This window comes from Impatiens glandulifera, chromosome 9, assembly GCF_907164915.1.
Source record: "Impatiens glandulifera chromosome 9, dImpGla2.1, whole genome shotgun sequence".
Classification (NCBI taxonomy): Eukaryota; Viridiplantae; Streptophyta; class Magnoliopsida; order Ericales; family Balsaminaceae; genus Impatiens; species Impatiens glandulifera.
Genome location: NC_061870.1, coordinates 23,882,847 through 23,904,392, shown reverse-complemented (window position 1 = coordinate 23,904,392; position 21,546 = coordinate 23,882,847). Strand labels below are relative to the sequence as shown.

The window sequence follows — 21,546 nt, the reverse complement described above, 5'->3', positions numbered from 1 at the left end:
ATTTTTTTGTTTCAACTTAATTTTGAAACAATTAAGAAGTTGAAGAACTAACTATTATAATTACATAAACTTGAATCTATGATTTGCACAATTTTCAAAAAAAGCATTAGTTATTTCAAATTTGGCGCCACTATTTGATAAAACCAAATGAGTACAAAATATGTAATTAATTATGTAAGCTCAGAAATTCAGAAGGAACAGTGACCAATATTTTAACATCAATAAAAGACAGAATATAATTCCATAATTTTGTTTCTATATGCAGTTGCATGCTATTATTTAATAACACGTCCCATTTACATATATGGTTAAACTTACTGACTGTCAATTTTAAATTGTAATTATTAATATAATAAAAAGTATATACATAAAAATATATATTTTAATTATTGAGAGTAAAATATTTGAATTATTTGCCAAACAAGTCCACGTTCTAGAACTTTCTCTACATAAAACCATTATATTATAATTTTTCATCAGTGGAACTTTCTTTTAAAGTATTTTTTTTAAGATTTTGTCAAAAGAAAAAGTTGAGATATTTTGAATTTGGATGATTGTTATAATCTAAGTTATTTAAAAAAAAGTAATAATTAATAATAATTTTTTTTTAAAGAAATATGAATTTTGAAAAAATATTAATATATAAATAATAAAATTAAAATTAATAATTTAAAATATAAGATATTTTAATATTTTAATTAATAAATTAATTGATATAATAAAGGAACACAATAAAATAAAATAAAATAAAAAATAAGTATTTGATTTAAATTTTGAATTAATTTAAGTACTAAAATATCTTTAATTTAAAATTTAAAATAAATTAAGACTAAATAATCAGAATAATACTAAAATATAATAAATAAATAAATAAATAAAAACTAAAATACTAAAGTAAAAAGAATCATCCAAATTTCTCAAACAAATTATCAAAATTGTAATCTTATAAAAAAAATCATCAGAATTAAAATAAAATATTAGTTTTAAATCATAATTCAGATTAATTTATAAATAATTGCAATTTTAAATCAAAATCAACAACTCAAGGCAATAGATTAAGACAGATAATTGTCATTCTAAAATGTATCCCAAGCACTAAGGATCAGTATAATATTTATACTTCTTCCTAATGGAGCATTTTGTTTAGAATAAATGTTTACAAATACAGTAAAAAGTAAAAAAAATCAAGTTTTTACCACCTCCCCAATTTCAAACTCAAAAGTACACAAACATTGCAAATTAAAATGAATTAAGTTTATTATCTGGTAACTTTAGTCTAATTCAATTCAGCCAATTCCCTAAAACCAGGCACAAGGTATAATCAGAGTATTATAAGCTTGGGCTTAAATCTTTTATGCTCCTTCTTCACTTTTCCCCTGTCAAACCATACCATTCAATACAATAATCAATTTTAATGTTGTATCTAGGAAAGAAGTCCATTATTTTGCAATTTTAACCAAACCATATTTTTTATCAAGAATGTCACAAAATAAGGATTGTGAATAAATTAGTTAAGGTAATAAACTTACTTGGAAGATATGTATTTCTTAATCTTGTCTGCCTGTTCCTCTTCTTCATAGGTGAACCATGTTTCATGAAACTCAGATTCATCTGGGAGACTTGCTTCTACCATAAAAAAAAGAATCATAACTAAGCTTAGGGGTTCATATGTAATTTTCAGTGGTAATTAAAGAACAAATTTTTGAATGCAATACCTTGAAGTAAAATGTTAGATTCAGCACCACAACCCTTCAATCTCCAAAATGTGCGACCACCATTATCCTCGAGGATGGGCTTTGTTCTAACAGAAATGCATTGTTGTTTTTCTGTTGCAAAAGGCATAAAACATTTTCAGAAATCATTTTGATAAACTAGTAAATGGAAGTATCATGATAGTAAAATAATGAATATTCACCTATGCATAGCATCTCTTTTGATTCCAGCATCTCAGCATGAGCTTGAGCTATTTGCACTTTAATTTGTGATACTATGGCTGTTTGCTCTGAAATTGATAGAGGAACACCATTTTTTGAAATCATAGCTTCAGCCAGCTCACTATGCATCTTTTGCTTCAATTGTTTTTCCTATACAAATACCATTTAGATTGAACACATGAATCTCTAATGTAAGATATGTAGGGTTACTTGGAAAAAAAATATTGCTTGATTAAAAAGTGAATTGATTAGTTTAAATAACTAAAATAATTTCTGTGTTTAATATTTTAAATGTTATAAAAAAAATAAGGGTAATTTAGTTGATGATGTGATAAGGGTTATTTAATTAAATCCAAATAATCCTTCATCAAACTAGGCCCAAGATAGTGCAGTTTTCATACTACCTTGTTTTTAGCAGCTACAACTTTTTCTTTTGTCTCCTTCACATTCTCAGAACATTTCAGTTTTTGCTCATCTATCCAATTCCTTACCTTACTGCAAGAGAAATTACTTGTTATTGAGAAAATGACCAAAATAAGAATGCAAATTGAATTGGGATATAAGTGCAGAATATTTTTTAACTTACTTGGTGCAGAGAACTTCATCACATACAAAGTTTACCAGTGTAAGCCTTTCTGTGGAGTTTAAGCTTTTGTAACTGTCAACTCCCCCATCAAGTTGATCCAACTTCAGTTTTCCTGATAAATATGTTGAACCAGAGATGCATTTATGGAGTGCAAGCATCCATGAGGTTTTGTGGCTAAGTTTATGAGTTAACACAATAGAGCTGCAATAAGAAAAAATACACAAGCAATTCATAAGCATGTCTAACCTAATTATTTCCTCTATAGCTAATCTACATAGATACTTTACCTATCTGCTGAATCTGTTTGTATCAGTGATAACAGACGAACAAAAAACTGGGCAACTGGAGAAGACCGTCCAATACATCCACTACCCCCACGAATTAGTTCGTATAGGATGTATTCAGGCTCATCTTTCTTGAGCTCAAGAATCTATCAAAGAAAAGTAATAAGCAAACAATCTTACAAAATAAAATCAACATCTTTTATATACTACTTGGGTTTTATGCCTATATGAAACAAGCATCACTGCTAAGAAAAGAAAGTGTCTTCTATTCTTTTTTATACATTTGAGGAAAATTTAGCAGTTCAGTTTACCTCTCCAAAAGCAGCACAAAATTCAAGGAACTGCAATGCATGACCAACTTCTTTAGGTTGCAGTTCAATTCCAGCCACAGTTCTCATTTCAGATCCCTGAGGTAGTGGGATTTCAACATCACTCAAGGAACAAATAGAATTGGTCTCCACTTGGCCTTTAACTTTAAGCTTCTTAGCATCTGGTACATCACTCTTTCCCTCCATATCTGTGTTGATCTTCTTTTTTCTTTTCTTGGATATGATGACTCCATCACTCAAGGAACAAATAGGATTTGTCTCCACTTGGCCTTCAACTTTAAGCTTCTTAGCATCTGGTACATCACTCATTCCCTCCATATCTGTGTTGATATTCTTTTTTCTTTTCTTGGATATGATGACTCCATGATCCATCTCTTTATCATCTTTTTTATCCTTTTCCTCCAGCATATTCCCCTTTTTCACCTTCTTAGCCTTTTGCTCAACAAGATTCATATCAGAATTTTCATTAAGGTTTTCCTTCCCTTTTTTCGGATTGTCATGGGTAGATTTCTGAAAACCAAAATAACCCCAAAATAAAACATTTCAGAAATAAGAAATCTGCAGCACAAAGGAGAAAAGAACATCAACTAATGAATTACCTTTGCTGATTGAACATCAGGACCTTTAACAAGAAGCATCTCGGAAACAGATGCAAAACCTGTAGACTTTGCAGTATATGAAAGTATACCAGTAGGTTGTTGCCCCAATTTCTTCCTGCCATTCCATGGAAATATTTACTGTTAAAAAAACAACTAAACCTCCAATAAAGAACAACAATTCATAAGATATATAACCTGCAAAAACTGCAATTACAAATGCCTTTGCACTTTGGACAAAACCAATCCTCCAAAACTGCCACTTCCTCTGCTTTCTCTCCATATCTGATTCAAGTACTATATAAGTCAATTGAAAGAACACATTTTTACATAACACCAATAAAGAATCAAGATCTAACCTGTTCAGCAAGCACTTATGGCAGTATTTGATAGTGCATTGTTTTTCCTTTTTGTGATTTTTACAAGGTGCCATAATGTCCATCGTCTTCTGACGGCACTGGAAAGAAAATGGTTCATCAAATAAACAGATCGGGAAGGCATAACCTATTTCATATCCGATTCATAATAAGAAGATCTATTTTTTTATAGTAACATCAAATCCTAGATCTATTACCAATCAGATAAAATTAAACATCAAATTATCAGATTAAGAAGATCTATTTTAGTTTGACGAACCTGGTGACAGGTTTTCCCATTCTGGGAATCATAGATACGAGCGCCGATAACACGAACACCGGGAGACTGGTTTCTCTTCTTCTTCTTCTCCAACGCGTCCGCTGGTGACTGCAATGAGGCGTGTTCTTGAGGTAGATTCGAACACGAAGGTTCCTGTTGGGAAACAGGGGTTGGAGAAATTGCCATGGCCGATCGTTTGTAGAATCGTTCTAAAGGAATCGTTCAAAGATACAAGTTTGTAATCGTTCTACCAGTTCATTTTATGGTGGGAGAAGGAAAACATGTTAGAATTTGGGAATTCAAATGGCGGGAATTCAAATTATGGAATTGACCGGGATTTGAAATTTTTGGCGAACATGAAAATTGTTGTCACTTTGAAAAAGGAATTTCATTAATTCATTTTCAGTCACTTATTTTCCTTGTTTTTAAACTATTAAATTGTTAATTCTATTTAGGGAAATTGTTTAGTTTCTTAATTTTTTATAATTATATTTTAGAAAATATATATAAAAGTTAAAAAATTAAATTAATAAAAAAGAGTTAAAATGATAATTTATATAATAAATATAGAGAAAATTAAAAATATTAATATAACAAATAATAAAACAAAATTATTTAAAATTTTGTTATGTATATAATATAAATTATATAGATTATAAAATAATTAATAGAAATATAATTATATATACATAATTATTTATTAAAAAATATAAAATAAAGTTAAAAAAAATATATTACTTTTTTTATACTGTTTATTTTAAGTTTAATAGTAAATTATGTTTACTTAGTTTTTAATATATATTTTTTTATTAAATAAAAATTAATAATTAAATAATATATCTATTTTGTATCATATAAGTATTCAAATTATTTAAATTTAAACATTATTATTATATATGTAAATTAAATTAAATATTTAAATTTTGAAAGAGGGTATACTCGCAAAACATTTTTTTGTGTTTTCTTTCCTAGCTAAGTTATTTTTTTTATAATAAATAATTATTATTTTATTTTTAAAAAACATAAAAAAAAATGTTAAATACAAATTAATAATCTTCCAATTCTCTTACCTCAATACCAACTTCTAAAGTGTTTATTATTTTTATATTTTTTAGGATCTTATTTATTAATCAAGTATATTTAACTGTAAATAATAATGGTGTCCTAGTTTAAAATTTTTTATTTATTAAAATTAAGATATATTAATTAATTCATGACATTACCAAAAATATATGCATAAACATATTTGTAATAACATTAATTAATTAATTAATTAAGATATACATGTGGTTTCTTGTCATTCTAGTCCTTGGATTCTCTTCAACAATTTGCTTCATAAAGATATGGGCTATATGGCTTATGTGGGCTTAATGTTATGGCTTATGTAGGCTTAAGTCCAACCAAACAATAATTTTCTTTGATATGAATTAATTGAAATATTTATTTAATTTTTTCCTTATATATTTTTCAAGTTTATTTAAAATAGTTTTCAACAACATCACTGTAAAGCTCAATTCTTTTGTTTGGAAAGTAATTAATTCTCTTACTTTCGAATTAAAAATACACATACAAAATTAATTTATAAAATAACATTAATAAAATCAAAACAATTAACATTAAAGAAAACAAATATCATGATAGACATGAATTAAGATCATACTTTTTTGTGAAATTATATTTTATATGGGTACCACTATGATTGATTGAATCTATAAAATGAATTAATAATTTTATACATCAAAGTAGATAAATATTTTTATTATAGTACAAAGTCAACTAATTTAATAGTTGAGAAAGTGTGTTTTTTATAAATGGAGGCAGGAGGATTTGTTTTTTTTTTCAAATGGAGGGAAGGGTGTTATCTAATCTCACAAGTTATATATATTTATAAAAAAAAAGTCAAGCAAAATGTTAGTTCATAATTTACTTGAGTGATACATACATTTTAGTACCATTTGCTTTAGAAAATAGATATTTTATCATGTATTTAAAAAATATTTAAAAAATTACATGTGTTTACCTTCGTCTAAATTTTCGGTGACTAGTACTAACATGTCACCATGACGTGACAACATAGAGTTTGATCTATTAATTCCCGTAGAAAATTCACAATGAAAAATTCTTTGTTGTCGACATGAGTTCTTCACTGAAAATGAAGAAAAAAAATCAAATGATGCCGTTGACATTTCACTTTGTTATTTTTGAGATTCCAGATAAAAAATCAACTTATTTGGTGTTAGAAAACTACTCATACAAAGAAAGAGGCTAGATTGAGAGTTTGTGAAAGGTGTAGATTAATATCAATTTCACATTTATTAATATATATAGTTTCAACTGCAATAAGTTCTAGATGATATAAACTATACATAAGGTGAAAATTAGAGTAGCTAAGGCCATCACTAATGAGAACATTCAAAGAATTATTTAAATTATCAATAAAAGATAACACGAATTTATGAGTAACATCACCGACTAAAAAAGAATCAGTAAATTCTCGAGGCTAGAGTTTATAAACTCATATGTATCATTATTGACTTAAAGTTGTCACGCCAGTGTTGGTCATTAGAAATTTAGCCGTAGATAAACATATATTATTTTTTGGTATTTTTTAAAATAAGATAAAATGTCTATTTTTAAAAACACGAATACTCAAGTATCTTTATCCATATACTTCATTATAGTTTAATTCGTAATTTTATTATTATGACATTCGGGAAGGTTTCATTGGATAAACCAGTTGAGCCAGTTGAAAACTCATTGATCTTCTTCAAAATCTCCGTGCACGCTAAAATTTGTTCATTTTGTTTGATTTTTGTCGTTGAGCTTATTGCAGTGAAAATAATGATTTTTGTAAAATGATAATAAAATAAAAAATAAAAAATAAAATTAACATGTACTAAAGAATGGAAATGATCATCTATTAATACAAAACAATAATAATAATATTATGTAACACATTGGATTAGATCAAATGAGGGAGACCATTTAAAGGATTTTGAGGTTAACATTCCAATTAAAAATCCATCTTATTCTTAAATCTTGCTTAAATTGTAAGCAACCATTGCTAAGTGATGACTTTTTTCCATCATAAGAAAACGCAACAATGAAACATGCCACTAATTCAAACATATCTCTCTAGATCTATCATCTGCAAAATTATAATGTATATATATAGAAATCCATCTTAAACTTGATCAGCTACACAAATTAGTAAATAGATTATCACAATGAAGAAGTTTATTATATCTCTTATTCTCCTTTCCCAGCTTCTCACCTCATTTGCACAGAAGAAACATGTTCTTAGATTTAGACTCACATTAATTTGATGACATGAAATTAACTAAGCTTATAATATTGAATTAATTAATATGCAGGTGTATGTAGTGTATCTGGGAGAACACAATGGAGAGAAAACAGAGCAGGAAATAGAAGAAATTCATCACAATTATCTTCACTCTGTAAAAGGGTCAAGATCCCAAGCTAAATCTTCTTCTATTGTCTACAGCTACAAGAATGTCATCAATGGCTTCTCCCCTAACGAAGCAGCCGTCTTATCTGGTACACCAGCTTCTATCACTAATTTGTTAATTTCTTTTGTTAATTGTAACCCAGTGATTTATAAAAGTTCAGAATTTTTTAAACCTCATTCTCATTCTTGTTGTGTTTTCTTTGTCTCTGCTAGTTATCCTCTTTATTAGCATAGTGATTATATGTTTAGTGTTTAAACCTTATAAAGAATTATATTTAAAATTTTTTAAGGGTCTTCTAAGGTGGGAACTCCATGCAAATGCATACGTTGTATTACCCTTGGATCGTTCTTAATTATAATGCAGACAGAGACTATCGAGAGTCATATTTTTCATTTTTTGTTTGTAGAGAAAAGCATCGGGGCATCTATTTCGAATTTTGGACCACCCAATTTCGTCGAACCTCGACAAAGTTTTGGATTTTTGAAAACCTCATTCCTGTTGAGATTTCTTTGTCTTTTGCTTAGTTGGTTAATTATCATCTTTATTAGTATAGTGACTATAGGTTCAGTGTATAAACCTTATCAAAAATATATTTTAATATTTTTAAGGGGACTCTAAGGTGGGTGTGTTATGAAAATGCATATATTGCATTACCATTGGGTCGGTCATAACTATAATGCAAATAATGACCCTTGGGGTTAGATTTTTCATTTTTGTGTTTGTCAATCCCTTCTCGTAGTAGGAAAAATGTCGGGGCATCGATTTCGAATTTGGGACCACCGAATTCGTCGATCCTCGACAAACTTCTGAAGTTTTGAAAACCTCATTTTGGCTGTGTTTTCTTGTCTTTTGCTCAGTTGTTGGTTATCTTTTTATTAACATAGTGATTATATGTTTTAGTGATCAAACCTTAACAAAAATATATTTTAATTTTTTTTAATAGGTCCTTTTAATGTGGGGCCGTGCAAATGCATATGTTAAGGAAAAAATATCTTAAAACTAAATGACTAATATGTTACATATTTTAATAAATGTAAAAAAATATATATATATATTGTTTTTAGGGCTGGACTTAAGTCCAGTGCAATGCAGTCCATAGTCCATACATAACCCTTTGAATTTTTATTTTATTTATTTGGAAATGAAATTATGTTGCAGGCTTTAATTAATTTGTTGGGCCTCATTTTGCACCCGACATAATAAGGCTAAACTTCAACATGTTGGCCCATTAATGAAAAACATTTTCAAATAAAAATTACAAACCCCTCTAAAAGATTAATCTATCTATATTAACAAACTAGATTTTTGTCTTTTTCATTATTATTCTTATTCTTCTTATTATTTATTTTATTGTCCGTTTTTTAAACAAATATATAAAATTCCTCAATTATATATTATCATTATCATATATTTATTATTCATTAATAGCATACATATTTTAAAACTATACTAATTTAATTTATTTCATTGTTCATTATTTTTAACAATTAATTTAAATTTTACGTTTCTAAAAATTTCATCGTCTACTAAATATTACGCAATCATTTTTGCTACAAAATTATATTAGAAAGTATTTCTTATATACTAAAATAAACCAATACTCTTTTCGAAAACAGATTTACGTTTGTTCTTATTAAGAATTTGTACTTTTATCTTTTGTTGATGAACTTATTGTCATTTGGTGGTGATCTTAAATAACTAGACTCAACTTATTATTTCTATTGTCAAACCTTATTAAAATTAATATTTTTGAAATTTTAGTATATTTTTAAATCGTCACTATCAACCAGATATATTTGGTATGGTTTTAATTATGGTATTTCAGTATTTGTTTTAATTTTTGTAAAGTAACTTCCATTGTACTTAATTAATTATTATTTTTCTGTTTTTTATTTGTACTTCCCACAAATAGTTCCTTGCAATAATTGAAATTGTAGTTAAGAACAATCATATTAATACAAGTTTTAAATAATAATTCAATGTCTCACATTTTAGCTTTGTCAATGTGAGCTGTGTTGGGTTTCTATGTATTTGTATGATCTTTTAATGTGTTTCAGTCTTTGTAACAAAGAAAAACATTTCTGTCTACCAAAAAGAAGAAAAGATGAACAAAAAAATCATTTCTTTTTTTATGTCTAATAAGAAATCAATTAAAAAAAACACTTGTTCCTTGCTTTTTGGATTCCGAATCAATTACTTTCATTTTATAGGTCCACATCAACAGATATTTGCCATCAAAGCAATACATGGATATGTTAAAAGATACTTTAGGCTTCATATTATATATAATAAGTATTTTAATTTAATTTTAAAAACAATTATATTAAATAGTTTTGACAGAAATAAAAAAAAATGGGTTCTTTTTTCTCATGGAGGGTCTTTACATACTATTTTTTTATAATTTTTTTTTAAATTTTTTTAGAACACTGGATTTTCACTGCTTTTGAAGTGCGATCAATCTTCGCGGGTTAAGCACATAAGTCGCAAACACGTCTGACGGACTCGAAGTCAAGACCTCAGAGAGACTGAGAATATCCACATCTTTTGTCGTTAGATTAGAAGATGAGATTATTTTAGGGTTATGTCAATTACATTAAACAAATGTTATAAAACTCGTTGAGTCTTAAAATTGAACATGATTAAACATGAAGACTAGATCTAAATAACCCAAAAAAGATGAGATCCTAAATTCATGTTTGGTCGATTACATATGAATTAATACATGTTCTTTTATTTGGTCTTACCAACCTGATAGGAGCCCTAATAAAAGATAGAAAGGGGAGTGGGTAATTAAGTAATGGCATCTAATGATAGCGTGCAGTTTTGGAAATTGAAAGAGTGATAAATAAGAGAAATTAAAGTACATTAATTTAACCAAACTGCCCAACATTTATGTGACGTTTGACCGCAAAAACTAGGGCATTTATAAATGAGATTCCTTAATTATTGCGGATTTGTTGGGAAGGAAGACAAGTAATAATTTATAACAGGGGTAAAATTATATTTCTGCCTATAAACTTTCTAATATTATTCATTTTTAACTCTATATTATTTTAACCACACTTAACTCTAATGTAAATTAGATTAGTTCATGTACTATATATAAATTATGACAGTCATTAAGTATGACAAAATAAGAACTATGTCAAAAGAAGTTCAAAATTTAAGTCCATGAAAACAAGATATTAACGAGTACGAAATTTTGAAAAAAGGACGAAGAACTCCTCAACATATTTTATAGTTTTTTCAGAACGAAACTTAAAATACACATAATAATAATAATAATAATAATGTTGTGAATGATACTATCACTGTAATTGTATATAATATATTAAAATAATAATAAAATTTTAATTTTGTAGATACCTAAGAAACTAATGAAAAATAATAATGGAAATAATGACTAATAATTCTTTATCCAGTTTAAAAATCAACTTACATTTTTTTTATTAAATATAATTTAACATGTCTTTAGAAAAATAGAATTGGGTGTACATGTTCAACCATACTGTTTTTAACAAAAAAAATAAATAAATATTTATTCAGTCTAAATAATACACTATTAAGATTTGAAAATATTAATATGATATTTAAAAAAAACTAGACTAGTTAACTTATATTAATTTATTTAACTTAAAATATACTAAAAAAAATCTACTTTGGTAAAAATACCCACAAAGTAAAAAAAATAAAATACCATGAAATATTTAGTTCATTAATTAAGTTGCTTCAATAAAAAAAGGGTTATTTCAAAACTATTTAAATATTAACTATTAATAGATCTAAATAAAAAACAAAGTTGTTAGTCATAATCAAACTTTAACTTCTTCTTATCTTGCTTTCAAAAAACTAAATAAATAAAGAAAGTTAAAGTTTGATAAGGACTAACAAAATTTTGAAATACTTTAAAATAGATTATTGTAAGTTGCTTTTGGTGTGCATATATTTTGTCACATTAATAATTAATTGAAAATAGGCATGCATATGTATTCCATATGGGTGACATATTAGTTAAGATAAAATATAAATATTGATTAAGAACCACACATGAACTGCAAGCCCAGTTCTTAATCAATTCAATGTCACATCTTTGATACATTGAAAAAAAGTTTAAGTAAAGAACCGGACTCTTGAACATGCATTAAAAGGAAACAATGCGAATAATATATATTTGCTTTTTAAACTATCACTTATAATTTGATAGCCAACTGATCTTTAAGTCACTTCTTTCATTGTTTTTGGTACTTCTATTTGATAAAGTTGTTTATCTTGAACTTATTTCCTATTTATCTAGCTTTTTATCTATGGGTTGAAAGCGATCAAGTAGGAATTCAACTGTTTACGAAAGTGTTTGTAACAGATACTTAAGGAAAAGTTTCGATCATTGATCGAACTCAATTTTTTAAAGTTCTAAAAAACATTACATATATTTGGAAAATTGAATTATTTACAATTTCAAATATACGAGTGAATGCATATAAACTCACTAATGTGGTCTCGTGTTCGATTTGATTCTAAATGAAAACAACATAAATTAAAATGGGGTAAAGATTTTGGAATCAGAACATACAAGATGACTAATTTTGAGAAACTTATCGTATAAGAAATATACCATTATTTCTGAAAACCTAATTTATAACATGTTAGGTATAAGGAAATGAGTATTAAAAATGTTGTCATCTATTTTATTTTTATTTAAATTGTCGTCCAAATCGTTAAACTATGTTATTAAAAGTTTATCATTAATTTATATTCATATTTCTCTTGTAAGACATGTCTTATTACTTTTTCAGGTTGCAATGCATTATAAATTAATTTTTTTTTTCAAATCATTGAATTCAACATAGATATGGAGATTGAAAAAGACATCATCTTCCATAGATCCTAGACAAATCATAAGCCCAATTTAAATGATTAAAATAAGTTTAGTAAAACATATATAGTATAAAGTTCATGAATATAATTTTAGTTTATAAGAAGTTATGTTATTTAATTTAATTAGTTTGAGATAGGATGAGGAGAATTTTTTTTTAAAAAAATGGAATGGATTGATAAAAAGAAGAAAAAACATTATAACTGGTTGATTTCTATGATTCTATCTCATTTACAAAATTTTGAGTTGGTGTTCATGACTCATGAGAATCATTAATCAAAATTTGATGGATTGTTTGTACATTTCCATATAATATTAAATTTCAGCTACTGTTTAATAGTCTTTAATTTTCCTCTGACTTTGATGTTAATATGGAGTACTTTTTTTTCTTCTTTATTATAAGTTCCAGAGGCTAGTATGTTTATGCTAAGATGATTTTTAATGGAATTAGGTTTGCAGATTTAAGAGGCTATTGTAATGAAACTCTGAGAATTTTTATAGTTTTTGAGATGTTGGTTTGTGAGGTTTTCGGTGTTTCGTACTTCTAGCTATCGGATTTACCTCCGTTGTATCTCTTTTCAACTTTGTTGTTTGGGTTTTATTGATGGTTCATTTTATTGCAATTCTCTTTTATGTGTCACATTTGAGTTGGTTATGGTGTACTAATGAAACATTTGAAATATATATACATATATAAGTTAATTAGTATATTTAATGAAAGATGAAGGGCTTATTTGTTGTTTATCCTTAAATTTGTGGTGGACTTAATGATGATTTCCTTTAACAAGCGTTATCCTGTCTATTGTCATTTCCTTTATGTATTTTTGGTGTGCCCTTATACTATTTCATGTTATCAATGCTTGGTTTAGTGGCAACAAAAAGATGTCCCCCACCAATACAAAAATCAATCTTCCTAAACTACTCATAAAAAGTTACCCCTAACCATTCAATCCTTTTTATACTAGCAAAGTAAGTAATTTTGTTTACGACCAGACGTAACCTAACTCATAAATTAAGACGATGATAGAAGAGATAGAAAATTGTCCAAAAACAGCAAATAAATCATCTACTACGGATTCCACTTGTTTCCTCTATTCCCCTCACACAAGGGGTAAAATGGTAAAAAAATATATATATTACCGTTTCGCCCTCTCCCTCTGAAGGGATCATAGGAACATGTGGGATCCGTAGTAGAGGATCTCATTTGTAAAAACGGAGGTAAGGTTCTATGTGAATGAATCGCCCATGTGCCCCTCACAAAGGGGTATAATGATTAAAAAAATACAATTTTACCCGTAAATGTGAGAAAACACTAGAGTGGCTGCCAAAAACAAGCAAAACCTAACTAGTACACGTATATGTTTAAATTCAATTTTGTTTGGTTGTTTAATTAAAGCTAGATGAAAATGGGCTAGTTGAAAACAAAAAATATTAATTGACAAAAATATAAAGAAACCAAGAATTGACAAGTCACGCAAATAGAGTTAACATTTCATCTCATTAAAATCCACCCCGCATTTAAACCTCCCATCCTTCCCCCTTATCTACCACTCGATCATCAATTTTATCATAATTAAATATCATCATTAATTTCACCCCAAATCTCAACGTCTATCTTTTACCACCACATTATAAGAACTTGTTTGATTCAACCAAACTATTTATATTATTTTTATAAGTTTTTTTAGATGAAATCTAAATAAAGAGCCCCAAAAAATAAGTTACCCACTTATTATACTAGAGAGTATCTTTTAGTAAAAGCACCGATAGACAATGAAATTAAAGTAAATTTAATTTATCATTATGATATCTTGAATTTGATTTTCTTTACTAATAAATATATATTAAATATGATATTGACCATCATTTCATAAAATAACCTTTTTTCAAGACATTCATGTAATTGGTTTAAGTCTTTAGTTTAATTTTTTATCAAATATATAATAGGCCTTTTTTCACACATTCTATCATAATCAAATCAATTAAATTATTAGTTAATTTATTTTAAATTATTTGTTCCCTCTTTAAACTAATTCACCCAATAACTCATTTTCATAATCCAATCAAAATCAAATTATTTAAATAAACTCCAATCAAATCTAGGCCTAACTCATTGTTAGAAAAAAGCACTTTTGATTACAATCTAATAGACATAGCCCACAATCTTATTATAAAAAAAAAAAAGTAAAATTCTAATCATAACTCACTTTATTATAAAATTACCTTTGTTACCATTCAAAATTGTAAAATACTAAAAAGTGAAAAGCAAAACAAGAAAAAACAAAATAAAATAAAAACACATAATGATGATGTATTTTACTTTTTAAAATCACCAAAAATTAGTCAAAAAAAACATTTTAATTTGTTGTAAATTAATTTAAGCAAAAATAAACAAATAAATTAACAATAAATAAGCTTAATCCATTAAAACATAGTTAAAAATACAAGCTTTTTTTCAGCCTACATTTCTAATATTAGTAAAAAAAAAAAACTACTCTCAACCGTTGCGATTGTTCAATCCCATTTAGATTTTTTTTTTTTCATCAATAAGATTGATCAATCGCATCAGTCTCGTACAACCCAAAAAAAAAACACAGAAATTAACGTTACTTCTAGCTAGCTTATTAAAACCCGCCACGTGTCATCATCCTACATGGGTCCCATTCCATTCCGACCGCCGGAATAATAAACCCCGTTCCAGATCTCCGAGAAAGCTCTGATAATGATTCCATGGTGGTAAGGAGAGTTAAGTTGAAGAAAACAATTAAGAAGTTCTCTTAAATCATCCTTAGAATATATCTCTTTTTCAACAATCATCCTCATCATCGAGCGGCGGAAATCAAGATACGGATCGTCGGAATCTTTTTCAACAGCTACGCTTTCTCCTCCAACCCTTCCAAAACCCTGAACTGCTTTCAGGCTCTTAATGTCGGTGGAATACTCATCTTCTTCGTAGTTTTCGTCGGAGAAATAGCTGGGTCCGGTGGGAGTGAAAGTGGAATTGGTGGTGGCGGTGGTCGGAGTAGTGTAATCGGAATAGTAATAGTTGTTATGATTGTAGTTATTATAGTCATGACTAGTGGTGGGTTGTTTTTTGGGTCGGCGCCGGAAAATGGCGGAGAGGAGACGTGAACGGCGGCAACTGCAACCTAGGTCTACGGCGACTGTGTTTAGTTTGATGACCTTTTTCCGGCTGTGGATTGAAGACATGTTTGTAGTGAGAGAGTGAAGAAGTTGACTTGTGGTAATGGGGAAGATTGAAAGAATGAAAGATGGTGAATTGAAGAAGATGGTTATGGCTGGTATTTAAAAATGTTCATTTGTGTGTGTTAATGGAGTGTGTGAGAGAGAATGGATGGGTGGGGTACATTTAGGGTAAAACTTGGCTATAACTATTGAATGAATGATCCACCTGTTTTCTGAAATTCTAAAGTTTTTTTGTTTTTTTTCCTTTTTTTTTTCTGCTGTACTAGTTAACTTAAAATGGTCAGAAAATAAATTTTAATTTATTTTTAAATATTTTTATTTGATTAAAAAAATGTTTTGTTTGAATTTATTTGTCTATATATATAATTGTTTTTAAATTATTTGAGTGAGCTTATTTGACTAGGAGTTATCTCATTATTAATCAAGTAATTTATTTATATTTGTTATAAATTTTAAATATTAATTAAACAATATAATTTTTTAATGAGATAGTAAATTTTTACTTAAAAGGTAATTTTGTAGTGGAGCTTAAAAATAATGAAAAAATATTTTGTAGATGATTTGAAGAAAATAAAAATTATATATTAACAGGGGAGAAATGAACCTAAACTGTGAATTAAAAAATTTGTTCGGATAATAATATTAATAATAATAATTAAAATAAAAGACTGAGATATACATAGACTTGATAAATTATAATTTATATTTTTTTTTGTGAGGTTCAATCCATGTAGATTAGTCTCTAGAAATATATATTTTTTAAATTAATTAAAAAAACAAACTAATAACAAATGAGCTCCCATAAATTCACAATACTTTTTCATTCAAAATTAACATGATTATTACATTCACTCCATTTTTAAATGTTTTCAATAAATGTTTCTCGAATTATTCTAATAAATTAAAATAATTCCAGAATATATATACATCAAATTAAAATAATTATTTCTTTATAAAAAAAATCTCACTATAACATGATCACTTCCATAAATTTTAATTTAATTAGACATAAAAGCAAATAATATTTAATCAACTCTACAATGTCCTAAATTTTGGATAAAAGAACAAATAAAAGAAAGTTGTCTAAATCAATTTAAAAACCAAGTAATGAAAAATGATCTAGAAATTAATTTCTATAGGTAAAATGATAGGGGCTAATTGTAATGGTTTGATTTCTTTTATGTCTAAAGCAAGTTAAAAAAATAAATTATGAAGAGCTTCACATATATTATAACTATCAATATACCACATTTGTAAATCTTATTATTCTTACTATATCAAATAAGTAAGAATTTATTTACTTATTTAAGAGTTGTACTAAGTTTAAGTATAATTTAGCAAAAATAAAAAATATTTATTTAAGATAAATTATATATATAATATACATTAATTTTACTAAATCCCAATTAATACTCATAGGCTCATTCAAAATAGCTTAATTGATGATAGGATCGAGAGTCCAGGCATTAAATAGATGTGCTAAATTACTCAATAAATGGGTACACTATTTGAGATACTTTGATTATAAAAACAATTCAAATAATTTAAATTACAAACAATATAAAATAGTTTCTTTGTCACATTGCTGTATAGGGATTAGCAATATTCATTATGTTTTGACAGAAATTAACAACAATATTTACATTCTAGTGTCACATGCATACATTTTAAAATTATTTTATACTGATACTCATACAATTGCACGTGAGAATAGGGATCAACAAATTAAAACGGACTATATTTGTATAACAATGTTAAATTATAATTGAACTTTTCAAATAAAATTTAAATAAACTGACTTGTAATTTAACGACTTATTCACTAATTTGGTTACTAATAGATGTAATCATTTCCTTTGAAATAATGTTAAATTCTACTTTAAAAGCGTAGATTTAATTATATATAAAGTTTAAATCTTACTTTGATTATAAACAAAGTTGAAGTCATAAATTGAGTTTCTGATTAAAGATGAAGCCCCATTTTAGATTATTTCGCCAATCTCTGACAATGACAGAAGGGATGATGACCTGGGGATCTATTATAAAAGCTGAACCACTGGATTATACGATTGACGGCTCAGATCCCCTTTCGACGGAGCTTCTTGATTTTCTGACATAGGGCTTGTTTGATATGGTTCAAAGGCATTTTTTTTAGCAAAAAAAAAATCTTTTCTATCAAATCTTGAATTTTATAATTTGTTTAATTTACGTTTCAAAATATCATAAATTCTATTGTATATCAATAAATTTTATAAAAAAAAATTACAAATTTTATTCTTATTTAAAATATCTTAAATTAAAGTTATAAACGAATTACTCTTTATGCTTTACTTCTAAATATATAAAAAAATGGTATAATATTTACCCATCATTTTATTTCAAGAGAAAAAATAGTACAAACTGAAATAAAATTTTATTTTAAGAAGATATTGATGAAGTTTATTTGGCTGAGATTTTTTTTAAATAATCACAATATAATTAAATATTATTTATCATTTTCTCATTAATTAAATGACTGAATTTATTGACTATATATAATACTAAACTATTTTGTTTTATAAATATTATATTATTATATCAATACCTTTCAAATTTGTTATTAAATGTATTTCACTTGATCAAAATTACCATCAATCAATTTTTTTCACATAATTTGAAAAAACCTTAATTTGTAACTAATCCAAGTTAAATAAAAGGAATTGCTAGAAAATATGTGATAATATTTTCAAGTTGTGTTTAGCTATCACTATATACACTATGTACTTCAATTATTTAAAAAAAAAAATACTGAATTCTGATAGTCTAAACAAAAAATACTGGATTCGAAACGTAGTCGAGACAAAATAATTGAATTAAAAGAAAGTTCATTATACACGAATGAGAATAAGAATAAATTCGACGATAACCAAACTTTTATAAAAAGAAAAGCTTGAAACTTATCGGTAAAGAGACATGAGTTTGTTGGGTCCTGTTTAGGGATAACAACGGGTACTCTATCTGTCGGGTAGTGAAGTACCCGTCCTCGTACCCGATTTCTATTTTACTAACCGACCCCGACCCCAAACCCGACGGGTATCTTTATATCTTCCCCATCCCCCATTCGTCAGGTACCCGATACCCGACGGGTACCCCATTACCCGAATAAAGTCTAAATTTATATATTTTACTATAAAAAAAACATTTATGAATAACTAAACAATAAATAACTTTATAGTAGTATTACGAAATATAAAAAATAGAAACATTATTTACCTATATAAGATGTTATAGATGTCGAAAGACATAACAATTACTATAATTGAAGAAAAAGATTGAAAAAGATTAAGAGACGAAGATAAAGAAGGATGAGAGAGAGAGAATTTTTTATAGTTGAGGATGAAGAATATATATATATATATATATATATATATATATATATATATATATAAAATGATGTTTAATTTTTAAAGTGTCCGGATTGTCAGGTCGAGAATTGTGGTTAATTTGGATATATATGTGAGAGTAAATGGATACTTGGGTCGGATTGTGTGTTGACCCGCCCATAAACTTAAAACGTTTTAAAATAAAATTAAAAATGTTATAGGTATTGTTCGAAATTGAAACCTAACAAAACAAGTACAACCCTTTAACCTACTAGGCTAATAACACTTTATATTATAAATTCAACACCAAATTTGATGAACGCGGGACATTTTAAAAATATAAGTTCAACTTTTTAACTAACTAGTATATATATATATAATGATACTTAATTTTTAAAGTGTCCGGATTGTCGGGTCGAGAGCTGTGGTTAATTTGGATATATATGTGAGAATAAATGGATACTTGGGTCGGATTGTGGGTTGACCCGCCCATAAATTTAAAACGGTTAAAAATAAAATTAAAAATGTTATAGGTATGGTTCAAACTTGCAACCTAACAAATTAAGTACAACTTTTTAAACAATTAGACTACTAACACTTTATATTATAAATTCAACACCAAATTTGATAAACGCGAGACATTTTAACAATATAAGTTCAATTTTTTAACTAACTAACTAATATATATATATATATATATATAATGATGCTTAATTTTTAAAGTGTCCGGATTGTCGGGTAGAGAGCTGTGATTAATTTGGATATATATGTGAGAGTAAATGAATAATTGGGTCGGATTGTGGGTTGGCCCACTCATAAACTTAAAACGGTTAAAAATAAAATTAAAAATGTTATAAATATGGTTCGAAATTGCAACTTAACAAAACAAGTACAACTTTTAACCAACTAAACTAATAACACTTTATATTATAAATTCAACATCAAATTTGATGAACGCGGGATGTTAAACTTTTTAACTAACTAACTAATATATATATATATATAATGATGTTTAATTTTTAAAGTGTCCGGATTGCCGAGTCGATAGTTGTGATTAATTTGGATATATATGTGAGAGTAAATGAATACTTAGGTTAGATTGTGGGTTGACCCGCTCATAAATTTAAAACGGTTAAAAATAAAATTAAAAATGCTATAGGTATTTTTACCGTAATATTATTTTTACAATTTTTTATATTATTTCTCGTGCAAATGCACGAGATACATGCTAGTTACTATAATGGAAGAAGAAAGATTGAAAAATATTAAGAGATGAAAATAAAAAAGGATGAGAGAGAGATAATTTTTGATAGTTGAGGATAAAGAGAGAAACAAAAGAGTGATTAAGGAGGAAAGAAGTACGGAAAATGATGAAGTATGGGTAAGAGTGGAGTGTGAATAAAAATAAATCAATTAATGTAATTATTATAAAGATAATGATGGGATGTGAAAGGTTATATTAATATTTAGCAATAAATAAATAAATTAATATATATATATTAATATTAATATTAATATAATCGGGTATCGAGTATCGGGTTATGGCTTCGCACACTCTCCATCTCTGACCCCGTACCTGATCGGGTACCTTCTCTTCTCCCCATACCCGACCCCAAACCCGATTTAAAATACCTGAATCTGACTATCGGGTATTCACGGGTATCGGACATATGGGTACCCATTGTCATCTCTAGTCCCGTTTATGTGATGGGGGTTGGGTAATCGATTTATTGTGCTTAGATTCATATATAATATATTATTTTATATTATATAATTGAGAATAAGAGTTTTTCGTCACATAGATACAAGAAACACACATAGGGAGAATAAATAAAAATAAGGATTAGATATTCAAAATTCGGTGAAACTATCGAAGAGTCGAATAACATCGGTTTTGGTTAGAATTACAGGCGATGAATCCTCGTAGAGTTTTCTACAATTTAACCAGTCTAGATCTATTTATGAACTTTTCTACGATACTCGTTTGAGTATTCTACTTCGGTGAAATATTTTCTTATTATTGTGTTTGTATTCCACCATTAAGGGTTGAGAATTTGTATTAGTGAACCTCTAAGGTGATAGAGAAGACTTTGGCGTAAATCAATAAAAAATTTTTTAAATGTTTATGGGTTTCGTAATTTTTATTTTTATTGAATATTTCACGCTAAAATTGACGTGTCTCTAAGAGGGAATTAACAACTATTCCGTAGTTACTATTGAAAAAAAATTTCCAACATAGATCCTGTTTTAATCTCCTTAATAATATCATC

The 21,546-nt window shown here is 27.1% G+C and overlaps 2 protein-coding genes across 2 annotated transcripts; both read right to left on the bottom strand.

Moving 5' to 3' along the window:
* Nucleotides 1-1,055: 1,055 nt before the first annotated feature.
* Nucleotides 1,056-4,627, bottom strand: LOC124915305. The gene is made up of 12 exons (XM_047455999.1): nucleotides 4,366-4,627; nucleotides 4,089-4,186; nucleotides 3,928-4,014; nucleotides 3,733-3,847; nucleotides 3,116-3,643; nucleotides 2,808-2,950; nucleotides 2,521-2,721; nucleotides 2,339-2,429; nucleotides 1,916-2,084; nucleotides 1,716-1,826; nucleotides 1,530-1,626; nucleotides 1,056-1,376 (listed from the first exon to the last, which is right to left on the bottom strand). The coding sequence occupies exons 1-12, from the start codon at nucleotides 4,549-4,551 to the stop codon at nucleotides 1,322-1,324; spliced, it is 1,881 nt and encodes a 626-aa protein (XP_047311955.1). The 5' UTR covers nucleotides 4,552-4,627; the 3' UTR covers nucleotides 1,056-1,321.
* Nucleotides 4,628-15,104: 10,477 nt separating this feature from the next.
* Nucleotides 15,105-15,988, bottom strand: LOC124915380 (transcription repressor OFP6-like). The gene has a single exon (XM_047456085.1). The coding sequence runs from the start codon at nucleotides 15,916-15,918 to the stop codon at nucleotides 15,358-15,360; it is 561 nt and encodes a 186-aa protein (XP_047312041.1). The 5' UTR covers nucleotides 15,919-15,988; the 3' UTR covers nucleotides 15,105-15,357.
* Between the last annotated feature and the right edge of the window lie 5,558 nt (nucleotides 15,989-21,546).